Raw genomic sequence first — 9984 nt, forward strand, 5'->3', positions numbered from 1 at the left:
AGTGCCCTTTGATCGCAACTCAGACAGAGTCAAAGAGCAAAGATTCCAGTATGTACAGGTTGGCATATATCCAGACACATTCAATGTTGATTACTCTAAGTAGTGATTTACTGTAGTGGCCTAAATCACTTTTTCCGTATCACTTACAAAACTATATCTATTTCTACAGAGGGTTTTTCAACTGGATGCAATGGAAAGACCCCATCAATACATCTACATGGATGAAGCTGGGTTTAATCTCACCAAAAGGAGAAGGAGAGGCCGTAATGTGATTGGCCATCGGGCCATTGTTGGTGTTCCTGGGCAGCGTGGTGGCAATGTCACATTATGTGCTGCCATCAGCAATCATGGGGTTGTCCACCATCATGCCAACCTGGGGCCCTACAACACTCACCAGCTCCTCATTTTCCTCAATCACATGCGAGATGCTTTGTTAGGGCAGCAGGATGAGCATCCCATCTATGTTGTTGTTTGGGACAATGTGAGTTTTCACAGAGCCCTCCAGGTTAGAGAGTGGTACAATATGAACCAAGGTTTTATCAATCTTTGCCTTCCACCGTACTCCCCTTTCCTAAACCCCATTGAGGAATTCTTCTCCTCATGGCGGTGGAAGGTATATGAACGCCAACCTTACACCAGGGTAAATCTCCTGCAAGCCATGGGACTTGCCTGTGGTGACATAGGTGTGGAGGCATGCCAAGCCTGGATACGGCATGCCAGGGGTTTTTTCCCCCGTTGCCTGGCCAGACAAAATGTGGCCTGTGATGTGGATGAAGTCCTGTGGCCTGACCCAGTACGGAGACATGATGCTGTGGCTGAGTAATGCACTTATTTGTATATTTTTGTACTTTATTTTTACATGGGCTTACTGTACACAAGTGGCAAACGCATAAGATTTCTGTTTGTTTTTACAAGTGCTACATGTAAATGCACAAGATTTCTGTTTTGTCTTTTTGTACAAGTGCTAAATGCACAGTTTTTTTGTTTTGCAACATGCATTTAGCCTACAGTGAACAATAAACATTTATTTCTCCAGCTTCATGTCCTGAGCATTGTGTTTTCTATTTTTCTACGTAGTGTTTAGTGACTGTTCAGTAGTGTTTTTTATTTTGATTGACTCGGGGCACGATTTGAAAACATAGTTCAGTTTTGAGCACAGATTGAACTGTTTTGAGGTGAAAGTTTGGTTTTGCAAGAAGAGTCTGAGGTTTTGTGAATGTAGCTTGAAAATTGGGTTTTGTGTTCACAGTTAAGAGAAAATGAGAGCAGCTTTCAAGAAATGTGTCTTAGCAATCGAGAAAAACTGTAACCTCCTCATTTGCCCCAACATGCCAGATGGAAGAAGAGAGAGAGAGAGAGAGAGAGAGAGAGAGAGAGAGAGAGAGGGGGGGAGGGAGAGAGAGGGGGAGAGGGAGAGAGAGAGAGAGAGAGAGAGAGAGAGAGAGAGAGAGAGAGAGAGAGAGAGAGAGAGAGAGAGAGAGAGAGAGAGAGAGAGAGAGAGAGAGAGAGAGAGAGAGAGAGAGAGAGAGAGAGAGAGAGAGAGAGAGAGAGAGGGAAGAGATGGAGTAGAGTTAGATAAACACACATATGTTTATCTAACCCTACTCCATCTCTTCTCTTCCCGCTCTCTCTCCCTCTCTCTCTCTCTCTCTCTCTCTCTCTCTCTCTCTCTCTCTCTCTCTCTCTCTTCTTCCATCTGGCATGTTGCCGGAGGGAGGAACGAGGGGGAGGAGAGTGAAAGAGCGATCGAGCAGGTGGGCGGAAGAGAAAACAGTAGAAAGAAGGGAGGGACTCCAGTGGATTCTGAGGGTAATTTGTGAGATGATGCCAAAATAACCTCTAACCTACTCAGCATTTATCTTTCCCTGACACACACGCATACACACACACACACACACACACACACAGACACACACACAAACACACACACACATACATACAGGAAATGCCAACAACAAAAAAGAAGGGCATTGCCTGGTAACCTGGAGAAAACCAAAGGACTTCTAACTTAGAATATATGTTTACAGTATACTGCCGTTTTCTCATAATTCACTCCCTGCCACTGTCCAGCCCTGATCTGTCTCTCTCTAGCTCCCCTAAACACAGATATTGGACCAGCTTAGCCTGCTCTCATTCTAACATTAACAATGAGAAAGACTAATGCCCAAACTGATCTCAGCTCAGCCATCGCAACCTTTTTCCTACAACTTCCTGAAATATGTTGTGTCTCTTGGGACCCCGTGGTCATGCATCACTGGTGGAGATCGATAAATCAATCAGTCCACTACAGTCCTCTTCAAACCCTGCCTGTCTGTTTATTGGGCCTTTGATAAATAGTCACAAAAACGCTGGGACGGTTGACTCCAAAGTGGGGTCATGGTCCTTGTATAAATTAGATCGCATTTGGTGACATCTGGCAAAAAACACGCACATAGTTGTCTTTCTGAAACACACACACACACACACACATGCCAGCACGGTCCAGCATGGTCTCAGACCAGCACGGTCCGGTTCCCCCCGTAGACCCGGTTCTCTGTCAGGTACATTTTGGGGACCTCCACGATGTTCCTGAGTATGCCTCTCTTAGCTCCTCCAGCCCCAGCCCCAGTCCCAGCCCCAGCCTCAGTCCCGGCTCGTCCCCAGTCTGGGATGGCAGCAGGTGAGGGCCCAGAGCGAGCAGGGTGAGGGGCGGGCACACGGAAGCTGTCCCTGTACAGGCTGTTTTTCCCTCCATAGGGTAAGGACACAGAGGGGCGGGGCAGCCGAGGGTGGCAGGACATAGTGGGAGGGGCTTTGTGGCCCGGCAGGCGGCTGTGGGTGGAGCTCTTGGTCAGGCTAAGGTAGGAGGGAGGGGCTTCCAGACCAGAGGAAGGGGCAATCTCTGACCTGAGGAGAGAGGTCAGAGGTAGGTGAGAGAGGGATAGGACACACACACACTACCCTCTAGTGGTGAAATAAAGGAAGCACACACACTCCCCTCTAGTGGTGAAATAAAGGAAGCACACACACTACCCTCAAGTGGTGAAATAAAGGCAACACACACACTACCCTCAAGTGGTGAAATAAAGGCAACACACACACTACCCTCTAGTGGTGAAGCCACAAACACACACACACACATTCACGTACCCACACACAAGAGGAGGCTTTATTCCATTCCAGCCATTACAATGAGCCAGTCCTCCTATAGCGCCTCCCACCAGCCTCCTCTGCCACACACATATATCTACACACACACACTCACACTCCTCTGGTGTAGGGGTACCTGCTAAAGCGCCTGTAGTCTGCATGAGCTGTGCTGACACAAGGATCTGCTGTCACAGTCGGGGCCTGGCCTGGATCAAGCTGTCCATAAAGTGCCTGAGAGAAGATATACAGATCTGTTGGAATACAGGTTGGACATTCATTCAGTCTCATCTTTCCACTCACACATTCAACTGGCTCCATTGTTTACTTTTGAGAGGTAGATGTATTCACAATTTCCATTTCACAAATACACTATTCAGACATGTCAGAACATGAAATATTGGCCAATATTATTGTCAGTTTATTAGTATGTTTTACCAGCAGGGTGCTGCAGTGGTCCAGCAGGGGGGCCTGTGGAGCAGCTTGGCCCCTGTAGCTGTCCTGCATTTCACTGATTGGCCGAGAGAGCAGCTGCACTGTCCCACAGTCCCTGAGCTGGGGGGGGGGGGCAACCAATAAGGTGTTAACATGGAATGAAAACACACACAGACACACACATACACACTCTCTCGCTTTCTCTCTCTCTCTCTCTCTCCTCACCTGTTGTGCCAGCTTATTGAGGAAGTGTGTTTTCCAGTGTGGAGGGGCCCGTGGGTGCAGTGTGTTGGCCAGGGGGCCCGTCTGAGGCTTCCTGTCGTGCTCCAAGCGTGAGGTGACAGAGAAGTGACCACTGGTGGACACCAGGGGAGAACGCTGGAGCAGAGGGGGCAGAGACGCACCCTGAAACACACAAGGTATGTGTGTGTGTGTGTGTGTGTGTGTGTAGAGAGAGAAGCCTCGTTTATACCTGGTTCTAACATGCATCCTTTGTCCTGATCTTGTCCACATTTTGATTGTGCCCACATTTTTCAGACAGGGTAGACTATTAAAAGACGCATTGTGATCTGATTGTGATCTTCTTGACCACTTCTGGAGGTAGTCAGGCACGCAATGGGTCTGAATATCTTGTAGACAGATCTGGACAGTGAAACCATGTAAATCATAATGATCCCAAAATCATTGACAGGTGGGACTATTGATTTATGGCATCAATGTGTCTGAAAAAAATATTAATATAGCAATATTATTTTGAAAGAATAGCTGTCAAATAATTTACATACAGGAAAGGAAATATGGTCACAATGCTGACAGTGGATGGATATGAGACACATTTTAATACCATATTTCTGAAAAGGTGGGCACAATCAGAATGTGAACAAGATCAGGACAAAGCGGACACATGCTAGCTCAGGTATAAACGAAGCTAGAGAGTGGGTGTGAACACTTTTTTTAAACACTGATGATCATAAAATAGCCTATAGCCCATAGACGGTGAAAAATATAGCTGCTGAAACACATAAACCTACCTAGCCATATCTCTTACTAAAATGAGAAGATTTATAATCTGAATTATTTTAATCTTTATAGGCCTAATTCAAATTGTAAAACATCTTACTCTTAAACCTACCTTGTGACTCTCCTTATAATAAGGCAAGGGCTGCGAAAGGGCAAGAGCTGTCTGTCCCAGCTCTCGCCTGTGTCCCTCCCGCAAAGCCATTGGATTGATGTGACAGTTGACCCAACAACAGGAACTCCCTGTTCCAAAATCCTGTTCACTTAGCTACTAAAATACCAAGAGCATAAACATGAAAGAAGAAAACGAGGTATCACACGAGATGTCTATATACGCATGTTCGTTCAAATCAGCAGAAACGGATAGAAAACACGATAGGAGCTTCAATAGTGTTTGAAGATGATGCTTTGTTTAGGTCATATCGTCATGGATACCGTTGACGCTACTAGAGCAAATGCGCGCGCGCACACAAGTCACCCAGTGGACAAACAACAGTGGACTTTTATTTTAATTTTGCCATATTCTCAACGCAATCTTGCATGATCTGTTTTAAAACACCTTTATTTGTTTTATTTATTCAAATCAGTGAAATTATTGTAATTCAGTTCATTCAACAAAATAAACATTCTACAAGTGACCATATTTATTTACAAACACAAAGAAAGACAGAAGTGATGTTTTCCTTCACCAGGCAACTGCTGATGTAAAAAGCACTTTATAAAATACATTTGATTGATTGAAAACCAACAACAAGATCAATGATTTATAAATGACACGTTTTTACTGCACAGTGTGATCATTCATTCTATTGATTAATGGCTGTAGTTTACAAGGTTAGTCACCTTAAAGCACAAAGGACTTTTAACTCAAATACTTCTAGTAAATTGAAATCAAAGTAAATGAAAAGTCATTATTTCTTAAAATGTTTATGTGGTACTGACTCAAACCTAAATGAGAAGTTACATCAACTCAGTTTTTTAAAGTTATGATAATTTTGTGTTATTCTTTTATTACCTTTATTTAAGTAGGCAAGTCAGTTAAGAACAAATTCTTATTCACAATGACGGCCTGCCCCAGCCAAACCCAGACGACGCTGGGCCAATGGTGCGCCACCTTATGGGACTGCCGGATTGTGATTCAGCCTGGAATCAAACTGTGGTGACGCATCTAACACTGAGGCTGTGCCACTCGGGAGCCCCCATAACAAATTAACTTTTTCCAAACATGCTCTACTGCAGGTAGATTTTTAGGAATTGTTTTTCATATCTGTGTTTTTGCATGTATACTGAACAAAAATATAAACGCAACATGCAACAATTTCAACGATTTTACTGAGTTACAGTTCATATAGGGAAATCAGTTGTAGTGGATGCGAGCTTTGACTGGAAGCCAGTGTAGTGTGCAGAGGAGCGGGGGGACTTGGGAAGATTGAACACCAGGCGGCTCCAGCGTTCGAGATAAATTGTAAGGGTTTGATGGCATAAACTGGGAGCCCAGCCAACAGCGAGTTGCAGTAGTCCAGATGGGAAGTGCCTGGATTAGGACCTGCTTAGCTTCCTGTGTGAGGTAGGGTCGTTCTCTACGGATGTTGTGTAGAGCATGAACCTGCTAGAGCGAGTCACTGCTTTGACAGCAAATTGGGGTTTACAGTGTAGCGTACATCTTCAGTGGTGTTTATTAATGAATATCTACAATCATATACCCACTAGAGTTATTATAAATTGTTGCTACAGTGTGTCCTACTGAACATTACCATGATTAGAGTGAAACATCATGTTGTGTTTGACCCAGGGACCACCTGACACAGGGACACTGAGCAGTCATACCACTGTAACCTAAACCCTGCAAAGAGGGGCTCAGTTAATGTGGTGTGGAATGTGTACATGTGGGTCAGTGTTTCAGGGGAGACGCTCTAAGGACAGTGTGCTGGCCGGCCAGTCCAGATACACTCCTACTCTGTGGGATCCGGAGGAGAGGACCAGGGGAGTCAGTTGGGTATGGCAGGTCTCAAGACCAAAAATGTAAAAGTAGGCTACAAAAAAGTAGACAAAAATCTAATTTTAATGGTAGGTTTATTTGAACAGTGAGAGACAGAATAACAACAAAGAAATCCAGAAAAACGCATGTAAAAAATGTTAGAAATTGATTTGCATTTTAATGAGGGAAATAAGTATTTGACCCCCTCTCAAATACAATCCCATAGAAAATCTGTGGAGGGAGCTGAAGGTTCGAGTTTCCAAACATCAGCCTCAAAACCTTAATGACTTGGAGAAGATCTGCAAAGAGGAGTGGGACAAAATCCCTCCTGAGATGTGTGCAAACCTGGTGGCCAACTACAAGAAACGTCTGACCTCTGTGATTGCCAACAAGGGTTTTGCCACCAAGTACAAAGTCATGTTTTGCAGAGGGGTCAAATACGTATTTCCCTCATTAAAATGCAAATCAATTTATAACATTTTTTACATGCGTTTATCTGGATTTCTTTGTTGTTATTCTGTCTCTCACTGTTCAAATAAACCTACCATTAAAATTATAGACTGATCATTTCTTTGTCAGTGGGCAAACGTACAAAATCAGCAGGGGATCAAATACTTTTTTCCCTCACTGTACATAGTCACTTTACTGCTACCTACATGTACAGTGGGGAGAACAAGTATTTGATACGCTGCCGATTTTGCAGGTTTTCCTACTTACAAAGCATGTAGAGGTCTGTAATTTTTATCATAGGTACACTTCAACTGTGAGAGACGGAATCTAAAACAAAAATCCAGAAAATCACATTGTATGATTTTTAAGTAATTCATTTGCATTTTATTGCATGACATAAGTATTTGATCACCTACCAACCAGTAAGAATTCCGGCTCTCACAGACCTGTTAGTTTTTCTTTAAGAAGCCCTCCTGTTCTCCACTCATTACCTGTATTAACTGCACCTGTTTGAACTCGTTACCTGTATAAAAGACACCTGTCCACACACTCAATCAAACAGACTCCAACCTCTCCACAATGGCCAAGACCAGAGAGCTGTGTCAGGACATCAGGGATAAAATTGTAGACCTGCACAAGGCTGGGAGGGGCTACAGGACAATAGGCAAGCAGCTTGGTGAGAAGGCAACAACTGTTGGCGCAATTATTAGAAAATGGAAGAAGTTCAAGATGACGGTCAATCACCCTCGGTCTGCGGCTCCATTCAAGTTCTCCTTTTCTGATGTATCAAATACTTATGTCATGCAATAAAATGCAAATTAATTACTTAACAATCATACAATGTGATTTTCTGGATTTTTGTTTTAGATTCCGTCTCTCAGTTGAAGTGTACCTATGATAAAAATTACAGACCTCTACATGCTTTGTAAGTAGGAAAACCTGCAGAATCGGCAGTGTATCAAATACTTATTCTCCCCACTGTACATATTACCTCAACTAACCTGTACACCTGCACATTGACTTGGTACCGGTACCCCCTGTATATAGCCTCGTTATTGTGTTACTTTTTTTTACTTTAGTTAATTTTGTAAATATTTTCACTCTTATTTTCTTAAAACTGCGTTGTAGTTTCCTTAGTTCTATTGTGGCTTTTTGTGATTGTTTAATCATTTTTTGGAGAGGTATTGTGGAGGTTTATTTTACTTGGCCCTACAACAGCTCAGCACAATCTGCTGACAGAATCTTTTAGTCTTTCACTCAACACAACACAACCCAGGAGAGGCCTGCTGCGAACACTGGCTTGGATCCCTCTGAAAGTTCCTCAAGGACTTTTACAATAGGACTTTTACATTTAGATATTTTTGGACTTGTCCACTTTGGACTTTTAGCTTTTGTTAAATAGTGTAGAACACCCTTCTGTCTCTGTGTTTGGAAGGTCTACATATCTTGTAACCACTCATTCATACAAACTGGACCCCGGACATGAGACTTGAATAGATTTTTAGAACTGTTGAATCATAAACTAAGTCTTGATACAGTCTGCATGTTTAAGTTACCATAGTAGTTAGTAAAAATGTGAAGACCAACAGGCTATTAAAAAGTTATTATTTTGTAACCTTTTTTTTTTTTAAGAACATGCATAGTTTATACACAGCTTTATTGCATTTAGTCATCCCCCAAATTCGGCAATTGAAAGCCATGACCGTTAATACCTTCCTCAGGGAACGGCCTGCTGATACAGTGCCTTGCAAAAGTATTAATTCCCCTTGGCGTTTTTCCTATTTTGTTGCATTACAACCTGTAATTTAAATGGATTTTTATTTGGATTTCATGTAATGGACATACACAACATAGTCCAAATTGGTGAAGTGAAATGAAAAAAAATAACTTGTTTCAAAAAAAAATTAAAATATAAAAAAAGTGGTGTGTGCATATGTATTCACCCCCTTTGCTATGAAGCCCCTAAATAAGATATGGTGCAACCAATTACCTTCAGAAGTCACATAATTAGTTAAATAAAGTCCACCTGTGTGCAATCTAAGTGTCACATGATCTGTCACATGATCTCAGTATATATACACCTGTTCTGAAAGGCCCCAGAGTCTGCAACACCACTAAGCAAGGGGCACCACCAAGCAAGCGGCACCATGTATGAAAATGTATGCACTCACTAACTGTAAGTCGCTCTGGATAAGAGCGTCTGCTAAATGACTAAAATGTAAAAATGTAAAATGAAGCCCAAGGAGCTCTCCAAACAGGTCAGGGACAAAGTTGTGGAGAAGTACAGATCAGGGTTGGGTTATAAAAACATATCTGAAACTTTGAACATCCCACGGAGCACCATTAAATCCATTATTAAAAAATGGAAAGAATATGGCACCACAACAAACCTGCCAAGAGAGGGCCGCCCACCAAAACTCATGGACCAGGCAAGGAGGGTATTAATCAGAGAGGCAACAAAGAGACCAAAGATAACCCTGAAGGAGTTGCAAAGATCCACAGTGGAGATTGGAGTATTTGTCCATAGGACCACTTTAAGCCGTACACTCCACAGAGGTGGGCTTTACAGAAGAGTGGCCAGAAAAAAAGCCATTGCTTAGAGAAAACAAACAAATGGAAGAAGGTACTCTGGTCAGATGAGACTAATATTTAGCTTTTTGGCATCAAGGAAAACACTATGTCTGGCGCACACCCAACACCTCTCATCACCCCAAGAACACCATCCCCACAGTGAAGCATGGTGGTGGCAGCATCATGCTGTGGGGATGTTTTTCATCGTCAGGGACTGGGAAACTGGTCAGAATTGAAGGAATGGCGCTAAATACATGGAAATTCTTGAGGGAAACCTGTTTCAGTCTTCCAGAGATTTGAGACTGGGACGGAGGTTCACCTTCCAGCAGGACAATGACCCAAAGCATACTGCTAAAGCAACACTCGAGTGGTTTAAGGGGAAACATTTTAATGTCTTGGAATGGCCT

At 43.0% G+C, this 9984-nt stretch overlaps 1 protein-coding gene across 2 annotated transcripts; it reads right to left on the reverse strand.

Moving 5' to 3' along the window:
* Positions 1-1697: 1697 nt before the first annotated feature.
* Positions 1698-4995, reverse strand: zgc:193811 (uncharacterized protein LOC559801 homolog). Of its 2 annotated transcripts, none has more exons than XM_041863703.2 (5): positions 4694-4995; positions 3787-3939; positions 3565-3681; positions 3266-3360; positions 1698-2886 (listed from the first exon to the last, which is right to left on the reverse strand). In XM_041863703.2, the coding sequence occupies exons 1-5, from the start codon at positions 4781-4783 to the stop codon at positions 2493-2495; spliced, it is 849 nt and encodes a 282-aa protein (XP_041719637.1). In that variant the 5' UTR covers positions 4784-4995; the 3' UTR covers positions 1698-2492. The 2 variants fall into 2 exon arrangements, with proteins under 2 accessions (XP_041719637.1, XP_041719635.1); XM_041863701.2 differs by having other exon boundaries at positions 3787-3966.
* Between the last annotated feature and the right edge of the window lie 4989 nt (positions 4996-9984).

The sequence above is a fragment of the Coregonus clupeaformis genome, chromosome 35 (genome assembly GCF_020615455.1).
Source record: "Coregonus clupeaformis isolate EN_2021a chromosome 35, ASM2061545v1, whole genome shotgun sequence".
NCBI lineage: Eukaryota > Metazoa > Chordata > Actinopteri > Salmoniformes > Salmonidae > Coregonus > Coregonus clupeaformis.